Raw genomic sequence first — 18,063 nt, 5'->3', positions numbered from 1 at the left:
TAACCATTCAGAAACATCCAGTTTCATTCTAAAAGTTGTAACTTCTTCCTGAGTCTCTCCATCAGTGTCCAACTCTGGTTTGAACAATGTAAGGCTGAACACCGTTACTGACAATCCTCATTTTGGCTGCATGAGATTCTCCAGCTTTGTTGTTGTTGAGCAACTGAAGTGCGAGCTGTTAAAGCTCCGCCCTCTTCTGGAAAGCGGGCGGGAGCAGCAGCTCATTTGCATTTAAAGAGACACACAAAAACGGCGTGTTTTTGCTCACACCCAAATAGGGGCAAATCTGACAAGCTATAATGAATTATCTGTGGGGTATTTTGAGCTGAAACTTTACAGACACATTCTGGGGACACCAGAGACTATTACATCTTGTGAAAAGGGGCATAAAAGGTCCCTTTAAAAAAAAAAAAGTAATGCAAAAGTCATAGCTGGATTAGGCCTATGTAAATCCAAATTTTGCACAACAACAACAACAACAGGAACAATAATGGTAGCATTTTAAAACGTAGCTTGTTGGTAAAGTTAGCATAATGCTCTCAGGGCTAATGCAATAAACATAACGCTACATGAGAAAAAATGTCTAACACTTAATTTACCATTAGTAAATATGTAGTACAACTTATTCTTCTTTGAATTATCGAGTTAGTATTAGTAGCTTCAAACAGCATTAACCTTCAAACAACAGCATGATTATAGTACGCAGTTTTACATAATCAACCAAGTTAAAATCCATTCTGCAGATTTCCCTCCAAAACTGAAGAAAGTGTTATATCTTGTGTAAACCTAGTCAAATACAGTCACATAGGCCTAATATAAGATGTGGCATGTCTATTGTATGAATTGCTTTGCTCTCAAATGGCACAAACATGTTTTAATGTTATACACAGGACATTAATACTTTAGGAAACCCTGCTGATATACAAAAAAAAAAAAAAAAAATCTGAGTCTATGCCTCAAATGATTAAGTCTTGTATAAATATAGCAATTATGATAAATACGTGCAAATGAATGCTGCATATATTTATATATGATGATATCATCTCGAGACTGGATCATGTCTGTTGACGTCAGTGCTGAATGAATTAGTAGATGAAAGTTTGTCTGCATCACTTAATGTGGCTATTCACAGAAGTATATATGCATATGGGGTCGTTTACATATTTGGGTTGCTATCTGAAAAGTTGTAGGTTGATCACTATTGTGCCCTCGAGCAAGAAAAAAAAAGAACTGGGCTTACCTTATGTAACCTTTGCTGGTGACAGAATCGATTAGAATAACTCAACACTGCCATCTGCTGTCTTACAAATGAACTGAGTTGGCTTTACAAGAGGAAATGGCTCAGGCAGGAAGACGCCCATGACATCAGCTGGAATTTCCTTCCAGCTGTCTTTAGTGAGATGTGAGCAGATGTGAACTTCAACATCTATCTGTATATCTATCTATCTATCTATCTAGTGATATGACAGTATATTGTTGTTCTCTTCAAAGAACAAAGTATGAAGGTAATGGTTCATCTGACAAGATCATTTATGGCGGTCTTGTTTCTGAAGTGCAGAGTGGTGTTTAATGTTAGTATTAGACCTAAACCTGGCTTAAAAGAATAGGTCTGTCATCATTACTCGCCCTTATGCCACTGAAAACTGTATGGTTTCTTTTGTCCATATATGTAAAACTCACACACATGTTGAGGTTAGTTCACCCAAAAATGAACATTGTCATCCATTTACTCATGTCGTTCCAAACACATAAGACTTTCATTCATCTTCGGAACACAAATGAAGATCTTTTTGATGAAATCTGAGCGATTTCTGTCCCTCCATAGACAGGTACACAACTACCACTTTGACGCTTCAAAAAGTTTGTAAACCTAATCCAATTTGAGTGGTTTAGTCCAAATTTTCTGAAGAGGCTGAATCACTTTATATGATGAACAGATTTAATTTAGGCTTTCATTTAAATATAAACATTCAACTCATACATCAGTTGTGGTAAATGGAAATTCAAGTATGTTTCCCTTGACGCGTGCGAGAACCAGTGAGGTTCATTCCTGTGTGTTACTCAGCACGTTTGAGCTTCTGCAAGAACCAATGAGGTTCATTCTTGTGTTGCGCAGCACGTTTGAGCTTCTGCAAGAACCAATGAGGTTCATTCTCGTGTTGCGCAGCACGTTTGAGCTTCTGCAAGAACCAATGAGGTTCATTCTTGTGTTACGCAGCACGTTTGAGCTTCCGTAAGAACCAATGAGGTTCATTCTTGTGTTACGCAACACGTTTGAGCTTCTGCAAGAACCAATGAGGTTCATTCTTGTGTTGCGCAGCACGTTTGAGCTTCTGCAAGAACCAATGAGGTTCATTCTCGTGTTGCGCAGCACGTTTGAGCTTCTGCAAGAACCAATGAGGTTCATTCTTGTGTTACGCAACACGTTTGAGCTTCTGCAAGAACCAATGAGGTTCATTCTTGTGTTACGCAGCACGTTTGAGCTTCCACAAGAACCAATGAGGTTCATTCTTGTGTGTTACGCAACACGTTTGAGCTTCCGCAAGAACCAATGAGGTTCATTCTCGTGTTACGCAACACTTTTGAGCTTCCGTAAGAACCAATGAGTTTCATTCCTGTGTGTTACGCAGCATGTTTGAGCTTCTGCAAGAACCAATGAGGTTCATTTTGTTATGCAGCACGTTTGAGCTTCAGCAAGAACCAATGAGGTTTATTCTCATGTTACACAGCATGTTTGTTCTTGCACGTCAAGCAAATACGGTTGAGCTTCTGTTTATGTTCGCTGATGAATGTTTATATGTGAATAAATTAAACCTGCTCTTCATATAAAGCGATCGTGTCTCTTCAGAGAATTTGGAAGAGACTAAGAAAGAACTAAACCATTTACAGATTAGATTTATAATCTCTTTATGAACATTTGAAGCGTCAAATTGGTAGTTGCGTAGACTGTCAATGGAGAGACAGAAATCTCTGATTTCATTAAAAAAATATCTCCATTCGGGTCTTACAGGTTTGGAACCACATTTTCATTTTTGGGTGAACTAACCCTTTAAAGCAGTGGCTTAATCCTTACACAGTATATCACAAGCAACTAGGGCTTTCAAATATCATGGACAATGTGGAGTTAAAAGATTGAGGACCACTGCTTTAAAGAAAGAAGGATAAGGACAATTCAAACAAGTGTTCAAACAAAAGTTGTACTTTTATTTAATTAAAACAGCCTGTGAAACAGCACACGTTTAACACCCTACCAGTTGGCCACGGATTTTCCACAAGACAGGATTGATATAAACATTTTTACTCTTCTGGACATACAAAACAAAGTTACATTGTATATAAATATACCCATCCATCTGAGAGGACAGTCGTGGCCCCTTAAAATGAACAAAGAGCCTATACGTATTCAGAAAGATTTGCTCTGTAAATTTGACTCAAGTTATTTGGAATGGTGCTAAACCTTGGCTCAAAAGATAAGTGTGTGGAAGAAAATAAATCAGAAATGGAAACAAAATTCAGCCAGAGTTCACCAAGACTAATCTGCAGACGTGAGATTGTGTTAGTGGGTGAAATGCATTTGGAAACACAAACCTCAAAACCTGCAGAAGTCTGAAATAAAGTCTTAAAGGGAAAGTTCACAAAAAAATTTCACCATCAATTACTCATTTTAAACAAGTATGACTTACTTTCTCCAATGGAATACACAGATAAAGTTTTACATGCTTTTTTCCCCATCCAAATCCAATGAATGGGGTAGTTGAACATAATAACCAGTGAAATTCTTCAGAAATTCTCCTTATATAATTCATAAAAGAAAGTCATACAGGTTTGAGTAAATGAGAGCATTTTTATTTATGGCCGAACTACTCCTTCAAATCGACTTGCAAAAGATGCACAAAAGAGTATTTTTTTTTCATTCCATTTAATTTGCCAAGTACATGATGGAAATGGTGTGAAAATGTCTGAACATGTAGGCACTCTTACTGACCCAAGTCTATGAATGAACACAGGCAGAATAAATCGACAGCATTTCAGGAATGTAAAAGAAAACAATTCCAAGAAAGAAAATTACTACTGTACTTTGCAAACTCCGTTCTGGAGGGAAAAGCATTGTTGTGTAGGAGGAGAGTTGTGCCCTTTGCATCGATTACACATTCTTCTCTTCGATAAACACACTTCATTTTCTGACTTTGAACAAAATAATTCAGTGAACGCATTAAAGAAAAAGAACCGAGTTTTAACCTGCATTATGTAAGCAAGAACATTTCTCAGAGTAGGTGGGCAGGTAAGAATAAAGCAGAAGAAATTAATGCCACATTCTCACAGAACATGATAAACACTGGACACACTCGGTGAGCGGGTGTGTGGTGGGTGTTATCAAAAGCAGTCCTCAAATAAAAGGTGTTGCGTATTGGAGGTCATTTTGTCCATTAAAAGAGGCTGAGAGTTCAAAAAACAGAGATAAGGGCAAAGACTCCATACAGCAGGGCGCAGGGATATGCCACCAGCAGCTGCTGCCCGTCCATGGCCAAAGCAGAGATGAAGATCTTAGAAGCCGAAAAACTACACCAACCAATGATGGCGGCTGTTAAAATGATACCCATCATACCCCTGAAAGACACAGGAAAACACCAGGTTAGCAAGGTCTGTTATAAAATAGCTAGCTATATATAGGGGGCAGCCGTAATGAAAACTTTAAGGGATAGTTCACCCAAAAATGAAAATAATGGCCCATGATTTACTCACCTTCAAGCCATCCTTGGTGTATATGACTATCTTCTTTCAAAAGTACAAAATCGGCATTACATTTAAAAATATCCTGGCTCTTCCAAGCTTTATAATGGTAGTGAATGGGGGGTGAGATTTTGAAGCCCAAAAAAGTGCATCCATCCAGCCAAGCAATGGGTTTTTGTAAGAAAAATACCCATATTTAAAAACTTTATAAACTAAAATAACTGGCTTCCAGCGAATGGCCATACATGAGTCGAGTTCCGGCGGAAGAGTGAACTTTGACCTGACACATGACGTTTTGGCAAACATGGAAGCGCAGAGGATTGAGCAAAATAAAACATGAATTAGAAGTCTAAAATGAGAATTTTTAAATAGAAATGTCAGAGGATTTCGATACAACTAACTCGTAACTCGATGCCGGAAGCCAGTTATTATAGTTTATAAAGTTTTAAATATGGATATTTTTCTTACAAAAACCCAACACTTCACTTCAGAAGGCCTTTATTAACCCCCTGGATCCGTGTGGAGTACTTTAATGATGGATGGATGTGCTTTTTTGGGCTTCAAAATCTCGAGCCCCCTTCACTCCCATTATAAAGCTTGGAAGAGCCAGAATATTTTTAAATATATCTCCGATTGTGTTTGTCTGAAAGAAGATAGCCATATACATCTAGGATGGCTTGAGGGTGAGTAAATCATGGGATAATTTTCATTTTTGGGTGAACTATCCCTTTAAGGCCCCAATATACTTCAAGCAAAATCGAAGAACAAACTAATGTGTCATCAATTTGAACAAAACGAAGATTGTTGTGTCCGAAACAGCTTGCCAAAGCAAACTTTCCAGAAAAGTTTGCTCTGGCTGGTAAACACCATCAAACTACCATTGGTCTATGGCGATTATGTAGCTCTGTGGCTCCGCCTTCTTTGACACAGAAGAAATTAAGTGGAGAAGCTTTCCATTCAGTTCATCAAGGTCAGACATCCACAAGTACAAACAAGAATACACTGGACAGTCGCTTTATAGTAGAAAGTTGTAATTCTAATTGAAGGAGACACTGACAGTTTTTTCATGTATAATAATTTAAAGCTGCTTGCTTTAAAGCAATCTATTGTATAACGTGCTAAATAAATAAACGTGACGCGACTTAAGCGCTGAATTGCAGAGCTGCTTCAAACATATCCACATCACAATGATCAGATGCTTCCTTAACTGCTGTTTTCTTAGTGCTGTCATTTTGGTTGTGTTTATTTTGTTTTAAAAGGAAAGTGCGCAGCTCATATTTATATATTCAACTAAATGTTGCTCTCAGCAACGTGGGGATGTTCGCTAACAGTATTTTACTCCCAAGTGAAAAATGAAAAACTTTGCCATGAGTATATCAGGTCCTTTAGATATGCGCATTATAATAGCATATGTTTATCTTTATGTGTAAGTTAATGTTAGAGCGAGTGGCCATGTAGCGTTAGGGTACTACTTACATGTTTCAAATGATAAGCCACGTTTAAGGTTGATTAATAAGAATGTTTGCACGTCACCTTTTTGGGGTCGCCCTTTAACCTCTTGAAATGATTCCACACTTTGGATTTCCTGCCCAATATAATTACCACATGGACCAGCTGTGTTAAGGATCTGTCTGTCATGTAATAAGCGACTTCAATTCCTATGGAGATTTTTTTCTTCTTCTTCTGCGACCAACTGACTAATTAAAATTTGGTAGACCAAGCCTCTTCTAATTGACTAACATTTGATTGAATATTAGGGGGCAGCGCTAAAAAAACACTTTATAATATTTAATATTAATATATTTTATTATAGATTATGGTATTAATAATTTATATTTTAAATAGTTTATTGTACATTAAAAACACACACACAACCGGTCAAATGTTTAAGATTTATTCCTGTGATGTAAAGCTGAATTTTCAGCATCATTACTCCAGTCTTCAGTGTCACATGATCCTTCAGAAAACATTCTAATATGCTGATTTGCTGTTTAAGAAACACTTCTTGTTATTATACGCATTGAAAACAGTTTTTGCTGCTTAATATTTTTGTAGAAACTTTGATACACTACCCTAAACTACTAAGTTTGGAGTTTTAAATTTAATAATACAATATTAATAACACTAAATTGATCAAGAGTAAAGAAATTTGTTACAAAAGATTTATATTTCAAATAAATGCTGTTCTTTTGAAGTTTCTAATCAGAATCCTGAAAAAAAAAAAAAAAAAAAAAGTATCATGGTGTCCTCAAAAACATTAAGCAGCAAAAACTCTTTTCAACGTTGATAATAAGAACTTGGATTAATAATTAAGCGCCAAATGAGCATATTAGAATGATTTCTGAAGGATCATGTGACACTGAAGACAGGAGAAATGATGCTGAAAATTCAGCTTTGCCAACAAAGGAATAAATTACATTTTAAACTATAGTAAAACTATTTCAAATTGTAATTTAAAAGGTTGTAAAGTATGACTTACTGTAAGGAGAAGAGGACCCCGAAACTGGACAAGATGATCATGGGGAGCAGGCAGTACCCGAGAACGCTAGCGACACACCCAAATGAAACCCCCGTCATGCTCATGAGGTTGAGCAGGCAGTACATGCCGAGGCACCCGATGGCACTGATACCATACACGTAACCAAACTGGATCTTACCCGTCTACAATGAGGAAGAAAAACATGTCCTGCGGTTGCCACTTTTATCATTTAACAAAAATATTCTTGTCAGATTTATCATCCTCATCAGAATATAAATGAATTAATAAAAAAATGCTTCCGAAGCTCAAAAAGATGCTTAAAATGTACCAATATTCGTCTTGAGCCATTTAAAACTCTTGCCTCTTACCAAGAGTAACGTCGCTCCAAAGGCCAAACAGAACACCATGGGACCAGCCAGATCTGTTTCATTCATTATACTGCCATCTGCTGCCTTCAACGGGTGCAGCACAGTCAGAGTTTTCTGCCAGATGTGGTCAAAGTTGATCCCCAGCTCTGGAAATGGAAAATAGATTTTCACTTTTTTTTGAAGAATAAGTGGTGTTTGCCCTGCACCGCCATGCTACTAGGGCAGGGTTTCCCAAACTGGACAATGTGAAATATTAACTTAAAGTCTGTAACTTCTGGCGCTCTAGCAGGTTAATAAACAAAACTGAATGCGTCTTGCGGAAGAACATTGTAGCCGGAGCTACTTCTCTCTGTTTACTTCTATTACAAGTCATACAGGTACTGGGATACTTTGCAGCAGTGGCGACCTTACCAGTCTAAAATAGTCAAAATATAAACGCTTATTATAAGTGTACTGTAGTGATTCAGGATAAGACAAAAACATGGTTGGGAAAATGGATTCATTATGTACTCGCTCAGTATACGCATTTTGTAAATTTTTAACAAAAAAAAGTTACGGACTGCAGCTTTAAAGGGATAGTTCATCCAAAAATGAAATTTGGGCATCATTTACTCACCTTCAAGTTGTTCCAAACCCATTTGAGTTTCTACTAAAAAGAAAATATTTTGAAGAATGTTGGTAACCAGACTGTTGATGGTAGCCATTGACTTCCATAGTATTTTTTTTTTCCTACTATGGAAGTCAATGGCTACCATCAACTGTCTGATTACCAACATTCTTCAAAATATTTTTGTAGATTTGGATATTTTTTCAATAGATTTGGTCGATTGGATCATAAGTGGACAACACTAAATAGACGGTGTAAACAGGGTGTAAAACGTTTTAAGCACTTTCGTCCACTTCCAGAGGTAGTCGAAAACTCGTTCAACCGGTTTGCTTTTGTAGTGGAAACACTCATGTGGTTGAATGTTTTCGAACAGCCACAAAAGAACGCCTACTCTCTGACCTACTGACATAATGAGTAAACATTATGGGAAGCGCACTAGCCAGACGGGATTTGAACTTTGTCAGTTGAAGACCCAAGTTTGGTTTGAAGATGAAAAACGTACCAAGCACAATGTTCTCTCATCATTCCTGATTTCTAACACACTCACAGCGTTCGGCCGGTCTTGAGGCTGTCAGAGCAGGAATGAAAGCTAATGCTTTCCATACGTTTTCTGTCATCTCCAGTCACGTTCATATGTAAATTGCGTGAGCTTATTTTGTCCATTAGATCGAAAGATCTGAAAAAACCCATACATTTACTCGCCCATAGACCCTCCCCTCAAAAAAAAAAAAAAAAAAAAAAAAAAGGACAGGACAGAAGTGGTTGAAAGTGGACAAAAGAGACGGATTAAAACACCAGGTGTAAACAGGAATGTGTCTCCCTCGTCTACTTGTGATCCGATCGACCAAAATGCATCTTAATACCAGGTGGAAACAGGGCTCTATAATACAGGCATCTTGACACCTGAAATGTTTCAAAGTCCACAAATGTATGCGAAATTTCTAACATACCTGTAGATCTCAATCTATTTATTTGTTTAATTTGAGAATTGTGAATCGTAACCTATTTATTTGGAAATATGCAACAAATCTAATCCTATATCTCCATGATATAATTTATTGTTTTAGCAGTTTTGATTTTCCAGACAAAACTATCTAAAAGTTTTATACAATTTAAAAAAAAAAACTGCTTCGCTGTTTATTTTCTAACGATAATGAGTAATGCTAATAGCGGTAATAGTGATGCTTGCCTCAGCGAGCACTGCTAATAAGGCAGAACATTAGAATAAGACAGGATTGACATTATTGCACAGCATGATAAATGCTCTTCCGATACTGGATGATAACAGCAGCCAGCAGTAATCAGTGAAGTGGCTTTCTCCAAGTTTCTCTGCCGACTGGTGGTTCATTTTAAGCACAGCTCTTATTATCTGGGGCAAGTAGGTTTCACAAGGACTACTTAACTTCAGTATGCAAGGACATAGATGTGGTTGTATTAAACACAGCCCCAGGTGACACACATTTGTTTTTGAAGCAGTAAGTTATTCTCAGAGTTCTGGCTTTTGGACGCAAGAGACAATGCTTTATTGATTTCTCAGTAAACAAGAATAAATTCACCCCTGGGAATCACAGCAGTGTGACTAAGAGAAGGGAATCACTGATTCTGAAAATGATTCTACATGTGTACTAAAGTACTACAGAAAAATATGTCATGAGTTAAAAAAATTCCTCATTTATCATTCACAAATAACAAGGACTAACCAAACTTTTCAGGTCTATTTTGACCCACAATATATAAAAGCAAACAGTTTTTGTAAATGTGTTAAGACTGTCGAAATACAAAAAAAATCTGGAAAAAATAAGTGTAAGAGATATAATCATTTTGGGTCCATTTTGACCCAAAAGTGAACTATGACTTTACACATGAAATTACGATTTTTTTTTAATATATATATATATATATATATTATATATATTATATATATATATATATATATATATATATATATATATATATATATATATATGTTATTTAAGCATACTCAAATTTGCATTTGCATTGTTTAATAACGTGCAGTTTCCTGTTCCTCTCAGTCTCAAACTTCACAGCAATTCAGAAGAATTACAGTAATTACTTTTGATAATGGCATTATACGATGCAAACACAGCAGTGAGAAGACTCATTCAGTAGAGCTGGAGTGTGAGAGATTTTTTTTCTTCTACTGCAATTTTAAAAATAGATCCATATATTGATCTAGTGACCCCAAAGGTATTTGCACACTTCCATTTTGTGATGTACATCAGATTTAAAACGGATTATCGGAAAAGAAAAAAAGTGATCATTAGGTATTATTATTAATTAATAATATAAATTACTTGTGTTAGTGTAAAACTACAGAAACACATTCATGTTATTACAATGATCTCTAAGAGTGACAGCCAAACTGTTCATACTGTATGGCTTGAAATACAGGGCACAAGTTGTATGGACTACTTCTGTATCACGCCCAGTTTCCCATTTCCCAAAAGTGTGGGAAATACATTTCTCAATATTTCTTCTTCTGTGTTACACAGAAAAAAAGAAAATCATATGGGTTTGGAATAGTGGATGACTGATTATTGCCAAGGCCGATATATTTAGCATTTTTTAAATATCGGCAGATAAGTTTTTCTGTTTGCCAGATGTGTCGGAAGCGGGACTTTTATTTTGACGGCGCTGAGACCGCCAGAGCCTGAGCACACCGTCTTCATTAGTTTAAGGTCTCAGTTTAACGGTCCTAACTAATTCATCATTAGAGAACTGTTAAACAAAGAAAGTAAACAATACAAAAAAAGTATTATAGCCCTTGTTTTCATTTTATCAGTAATGAAAAGGCAAACACTATAATACTTTCTGTACCGTCAGCATTTAGCAAATACACATTTGTATCATTTGAAGGGTTAGTTCACCCAAAAATGAAAATTCTGTCATTAATTACTCACCCTCATGTCGTTCCACACCCGTAAGACCTTCGTTCAGCTTCGGGACACAAATTAAGAAATTGCTGATAAAATCTGATGCCTCAGTGAGGCCTCCATTGCCAGCAGTGTTTTGAAATCGCCCATCACTAGATATTGTTGAATAAAGTCGTTATTTTGTTTTTTTGGTGCACAAAAAGTATTTTCGTCGCTTCATAACATTAAGGTTGAACCACTGTAGTCACATGAACGGTTTTAAAATGTCTTTAGTAGCTTTCTGGGCATTTGAAAGTGTTAATTATCTTGCTGGCAATGGAGGCTTCACTAAACCATCAGATTTTATCAAAAATATCTTAATTTGTGTTCCAAAGATAAACGAAGGTCTTACGGGTGTGGAACGACATGAGGGTGAGTAATAATGACAGAATTTTGATTTTTGGGTGAACTAACCCTTTAACCCTTCATGAAATGCCGTTTTTAAGTTTCTGAGGTAATCACTGATCCACAACCCCCCCAATTTTGTACAAATACACAAACATATTTTAAATATTCATAATGGCTAGCATAGAAATAGTGCAGAACCTATTAAAAATATTTATGAAGCAATTTTTCCTAACATTTGTTTTAAATGTCAAAATCCTTTAGTTTGTCTGTTTTAAGGTTTAAATTACACTTTGAAGAACAGATTTCCAACAGGCCTATTTACACCTGGTCATTCATGGGTTTTTACTGATTGGATATTTATCCGTTTTGTTAAAACTGTTCCATTTACACTTGGCAACATAACTGTGTCTCCTCAAAATGAATCCAAATCTAATCTTCAATTCCTATATGCAAATTTAACAGAGTTCATGTCAATGAAAGCAAGATATGAGCTTCATTTTATTTATCATCAGCTAATTTCAAGATCAAAGCAGTTGCAGGTCTCACTTACCCTCCAGCAATGGGGGCTCGTCCTCAAAGCTGCTAGTGTACATGGATTGAGGGGAGGCTGGTGTAAACGCTGGCGTGGGCTGGAAGATCTGCCCCATGTACGGCTGCTGGGGCTGCATCATTCCCGGAGGTCCCGTGTAGCCCATCGGCTGTGAGTAATCATACTGTCCATAAGGTCTGTCGGATGCAACGAAAGATTTAGTGTCATAATTAGGTGACAGACATTCTCATACTCAACATGTAGGGCTTGTTATTTTACTACAAATATGAAATAAAAACACCTTGTCTATTTTGATTAGGGATGCACCGATACCATTTTTTAAGGACCGAGTACGAGTACCGATACTTTTTTTCCCCCTAGTACTCGCCGATACCTATACATTTATTAATTTCTCTCTCTCTTTTTTTTTTTTTTTGATGTTGCAGTTTTCCAAGAACAACACAGTGAGATTAATGAATGTAGGACAGCTTCTTTATCATTACTCTAATGAAAAAAGTAATAATTTTTATGTGCTTGTCAAAAACTTAAAGAACAAAAATTTCACAGTGTCCAATAACCTTCACAGGGCATAATTACCAATATATATATATATAATTGTTGTTATATAAAAAGAAATTTACAAACAAATTACAAACAATACAACAAATACTATAGAGATACAAATTAAATAAACTTGTTTTTCAGGTACAGTAGGTTTATTTACCATGTATACATTTATTTAACATCTTTTGTTGTATTATTAACATTAATGACAAATATAGGCTACGGTCCCTTTATGACCGAGTCCATGGATACTGACACATATCCTGTTTTCACCCAAATGTTTACGTCGACTTAAGCCATAACCGACTGTATTTACATGAGATACTCCACACAATGGACATTTTGACAACTATGTGTGCATTTGACCATTCAGGCGCGAGGACAACTGATCGCGCGTGCAACAGAGAGCGCTTCTGGTCTGTGTCATTCAGCGCGATTCCACCTATCCCGCCTTCACTAATCAATTGTGATTGAAAGCATGCAGTTCGCAATGTGTGTGTTGTCATCATTAATTATTAAGTACTTCCACACCTCTGAGGCTGACATTGTTTCTGCTGCTGCCGCCGGTATATCTCTGCACAAAAAATTCTGTCAGTTACATCACGTGAGGTATCGGTCTTTGGTATCGGGGGTATTTTTACGAGTATGAGTACAAGTACATGAGCTTGGTGTCGGGCCCAATACCAATATTGATATCGGTGCATCCCTAATTTTGACAAACACAAATTTGCATTATGGTTTGTTGATTACTGCCTAAAGTTTTGTATATTATAGCCAAGTGATATAATTAAAGTCAAACAGTGTATCCAATTTCACCAGAACACATACATTACACTCAGGTAAACAATACATACAATATAGCAAATCTCAGCTGAGTGATTGCTTATATTGTTGCAAAATGTAAACTATGTTATCAACCAATTATATAGATTTAAAGTTGGATATATAGTAGGGCTGCCTCCTAAGAGTCGACCAAATTGTAATTATTCGGTCTCAGAAAAAAAAAGTTAATAGGCTGGTCCCATATGGTAATTATGTCCAGTTGTCTGGTATTAAATCCAAACGTTCGCCTAACATTCATCGACATCAGACATGGCTCATCATTTGAAACTTGTAAATAGTAGCTTCTTTACATGCCCGCTTGCTCAAGCGACATTTATTTAACCAAAATAAATGTGCGCTATTATTAGATGCATATCCAAGTGTTCATGTGGAGAGCTTAATGTGAATTTCTCTGTAAAGTTGCATCCACTATACTGTAGAGACGACGAGTCAGCATCGTCAACTTCATCTTTACATCAGGCAACACTGACTCAGAAAACACTAGTTTAATAATAAATTGTTAAAATGTTCAGACAGTCTCCTTGCTGATTTTTGACACATTCATAATCATTACTTTTGCCAATGCTCTGCGTCAAGCTTTATGCGTGTGCACTTAATATTTTAAATGCTCATTATTATGGTTTAGTTATTCCTCTGTAATGTAGAACAATGTTGCATACAATATTATTTCTCAGTCCTGAAACCGTTTTCCAATGCCACTCCCTAACCCCAAGTATATATTTAAAAGGGATAGGCCTAGTTCACCCAAAAATGAACATTCTGTCATCATTTACTCACCCTCCAAACCTGTATGAGTTTATTTCTTCTGTTGATATTTTTAAAGAATGTTGGTAACCAGACAGTTGACGGCACCCATTGGCTTCCATGGTATTTTTTTTTTCCTACTATGGAAGTCAATGGGTGCCGTCAACTGTCTGGTTACCAAGTAAGTAATGACAAATTTTTGGGTGAATTATCCCTTTAAGTAATTTATTACTATCATAAAAAGTTCGACTAGTTGACTAATGACTGAAATGAGTTGACTACAAAAATCTTTAGTTTTTTAAGCCAGCCCTAATATATATTGCATGCAACTTTAACCACATTCATACAGTTGACTCAAAGCAATGCAAACTAGATAGCAAATTTCGGCTGCGTGATTGCTTATATCATTGTAAAATGTAAACTAAATGATCGCACAGCTCTATACAGTATATAAAGTTGAATATATAAGTATATCAAACTTTAACCACATACAGTATACTCACCTGAAGAGATATATACTATATAGCAAATCTCACCTGCTGCATTGTTTATATCATCACAAAATGTAAACTATATCATCAACCACCTCAAATCTGCTAAATGCGACATAAGGTATGAGGTAAGATATTAAGATATCATTAACTTAAAGATCATGATTTTCTGTAAAGCAGCTCTGAAACAATATGTATTGGGAAAAAGAGCATTCCAAATAAAACTGACTTGACAAACAGGGCTATATCATAATAATAACATCAGGATTTTGTGCAAGGCTCAGGCCTACTTGCTGTACGGGTCATCTGTGTTGCTGTAGCCATATCCTGCTTGGTTCTGGTCATCTACACTGTAACTAGACTGGTAAAAGTCTGTGTTGAGGTTGTCAAACCCTGACATTGCAATTAGCCTGGAAGACATCAAGCAGAAAAAAATCAGTCAGCAGTGGACAATATTATTAAAACTGATTTTTATCTAATAGTATCAAAGACAAGAAGCTCATTTGGGTTACTTGGGTGGAGATCTGCTGGAGAACTTGGTTAAGATGAAACCAACTACATTTTTAAATCACACACACAAATGCTGTTGTAACAAACAAGATTAATGCATGCAAATTATATACATTGACAAAAAAAGATGGATGATATAAATGAATCAAACACAAATGATCTGGATAAAGAATCAAAATACACAAAAGGTACTATGGTAACGAGACAGAATCAGATTTTAATATCGTGGTATTGAAAGATTATACTTACAAAAAAGGACCAGAAAGTGTTATGGTCCTACTATGTTTTATTGGAAAGAACTATGGTATTACAATAACAGTACAATGATATTGCCATAGTAAAACCACGGTATTACTAAAGTACATGTGCAAATAAGCATGGTATTACCATGAAATATGTAAAATAACTTGCTATTACAATGATACAAGTCCAAAAACCACGTTAATTTTTTTTTTTTTTTTTTTTTTTTGGTTAGATAAGCAGTACACATTATAGACCAGATTGTATGTTTACTAAAAGCACGCTGTGCTAATTCTGTCTTTCACATATTTGTAGAAGTCCCACACATTTAAAGATGATTTTAGCAATAAAAACGTTTGTTTTGTTTGGGGTGAGTTAGCACAGCTCAACAAAAGCACTGCAACGGCACATACAGTCACTGTCAGCACCGTTCAAACACTGTCCTACACACAACTTCAAACATGCAATACAGCAAAAACATAAAGATGTAATGAAGTAAATTCTGCAGTTTTACTCACACCGTTAATCGCCCAAGAGTCCGCCAACACCGCTAACTACGTGTCAAGAAATAGCAGCAGAACTTCCGGGTCATGGGGATGAAAACGTCAATGTGTACGTTTAGGCTGTATAAATCTGAAGTGCGTCCTCTATGGGAAGAAGCGCTCACTACACACACTGGCAAGCAAAAGTCGCTGTTTGGATTTAAATTGGCAAACCTTAAAAGTCTATGACTGGACCATTATTGCTGTGATTATTATGTTTCTAGCATGTTATCTGTTTGGCAACAGTTCTTTTAACAGTGTGTAGCTTTTCATTTCTTAAACATCCATGTAGGAAGACGTATCATGGCCATACTGATGACAAAGCCATGATTCCTCAGGCTCAAATTGTGAAAATGGTTGAAAGGTAGCATGAACAATCATTTTCAATCATAAATTGGCACCTTTGAGTCCAGACCTTAAAGGTGCAATATGTAAGAATTTTGCAGTAAAATATCCAAAAACCACTAGGCCAGTGTTATATATTTTGTTCACTTGAGTACTTACAATATCCCAAATGTTTGCAACTATTTGTAAATCGTGAGAAAATTGCAATTTCAACCATGGCTCCGGGACGTGTGAGGAATCGCCTGTCAATTGCGTCATACCCGCGTTACCCTCGGTTTCTGGTTTTATTTTGTAGAAACCATGGAAACACCAAAGACGCTTTAATATTTACATGTTTTAATAGACAAGGGAACAACTGTTTTGATATATTTATAGACAGAAAACTAATTGTTGTTATATAGCTCAACACGTTTAGTCTTATTGTTTAAATCTAATTTTCTTGATTTTTTTGCGAGTACCATAGTACCTTTTGTGTATTTTGATTCTTTATCGAGATCATTTGTGTTTGACTCATTTATATCATCCATCTTTTCTTGTCAATGAAAATAATTTGCATGCATTAATCCTTGTTTGTTACAACAGCATGTGTGTGTGATTTAAAAATGTAGTTGGTTTCATCTTAACACTATTTTGTGAAGTAGCTAACATAGCATAATCAGATGCAGCTTTATTTTATTTTTCTAATACAGCATTTTCTCCATCATACAATACGTTTTAAAATTAATTGCATGCCATTTATCAACACAAGCCATCCAGCTTTTAATATGATATTATTCTAAAATCGATCTAGTGAAGTCGAAGTGTCTCACAGCAGCCACCAAGTGAACGCACAGAGTAACGTTATAACATTTTCAACACACTCAAATGTATCTAATATGATAAACAGAGCTGTGTTACCTCATAATCATGACCGGAAAAGCGGAAGCGGCGCCGGCGACTGTGGCAGTTCCGCAGTTCCGCTGCTCACGGCGTTGCGCAATCACTTCAGCGGCCTCGTTCAGCTCCCACAACACTCGGTCCTGCTCTGCTTCATACTACAATAACGATAATAATCGCATCCATGAACATGATTTCTTCCCGAGTCCTATCCCAATTCTTTTCCACCAGCTGTAAGGTGAAGATCACATGTCCCAAGATTCCACGCTCAAACTTGGCGTCATCAGGCTATGCCTTTGTTTTGAATAGGCCTCTGTCCCCTTTTCTGTCCTCTAGCAGACAGAAAATCTTACATATTGTACCTTTAAATTCACTGAAAGTCTTTGGGATGTGCTAGAATAGACTCTACAGATCAATACAAGATCTTGACCAAAAATTGATGCACCACTTGAAGGAAATAAATGTTGTGATGTTATTTTCATCAAGAGACACATCAATTTTTGGTCAGGCAGTGTATATGGGGAGATGCGTTTCACACTGCTGAATGAACTGCCTTTGTGTGGAAACAGCTTGTTACAAAAGTGACTGCTTGTCTGCTAATATTCAATATTTTCAATTAGACATTCATACACAAAAATTACATGTTTTATAAGAGAAGTCAGCCCTCATTCATTTCTATGGTCTCTGCAAATGGTTACTGATCATTGTAAACTCTTTTTTTTATTAAATTTCTAATAAAGCACTAAAGAAACCCATAAAAAAGCAAAAAGTCCCTCAAGGTTGCTGTAAAAACTGACATGACTGAACAGTTTTGTATGTTTTCACAGTATAAAAATATTTTTACAGTAATCCTACTAGTAGTAGTAAAACAAATACATAAAATAATTAAACATTAGGAAACATTACCCAATAC

At 36.2% G+C, this 18,063-nt stretch overlaps 1 protein-coding gene across 1 annotated transcript; it reads right to left on the bottom strand.

The window, feature by feature from the left end:
• Window positions 1–3,183: 3,183 nt before the first annotated feature.
• Window positions 3,184–16,069, bottom strand: yipf5 (Yip1 domain family, member 5). Its single transcript, XM_051878550.1, has 6 exons — window positions 15,908–16,069; window positions 14,928–15,047; window positions 12,017–12,192; window positions 7,579–7,724; window positions 7,211–7,392; window positions 3,184–4,608 (listed from the first exon to the last, which is right to left on the bottom strand). The coding sequence occupies exons 2-6, from the start codon at window positions 15,035–15,037 to the stop codon at window positions 4,446–4,448; spliced, it is 777 nt and encodes a 258-aa protein (XP_051734510.1). The 5' UTR covers window positions 15,038–15,047; window positions 15,908–16,069; the 3' UTR covers window positions 3,184–4,445.
• Between the last annotated feature and the right edge of the window lie 1,994 nt (window positions 16,070–18,063).

The sequence above is a fragment of the Ctenopharyngodon idella genome, chromosome 21 (genome assembly GCF_019924925.1).
Source record: "Ctenopharyngodon idella isolate HZGC_01 chromosome 21, HZGC01, whole genome shotgun sequence".
In the NCBI taxonomy this organism is placed as follows: domain Eukaryota; kingdom Metazoa; phylum Chordata; class Actinopteri; order Cypriniformes; family Xenocyprididae; genus Ctenopharyngodon; species Ctenopharyngodon idella.
This window is presented reverse-complemented; position numbering and strand designations above follow the sequence as displayed.

Coding starts and splice junctions, on each gene's coding strand:
- yipf5 (XM_051878550.1), bottom strand. CDS start 15,037: ATGTCAGGGTTTGACAACCTCAACACAGACTTTTACCAGTCTAGTTAC. Junction 7,725..12,016: donor CGAGCCCCCATTGCTGGAGG/GTAAGTGAGACC, acceptor TTCCATTTCCAG/AGCTGGGGATCAACTTTGAC. Junction 7,393..7,578: donor TTGGAGCGACGTTACTCTTG/GTAAGAGGCAAG, acceptor TCCTCATTGTAG/ACGGGTAAGATCCAGTTTGG.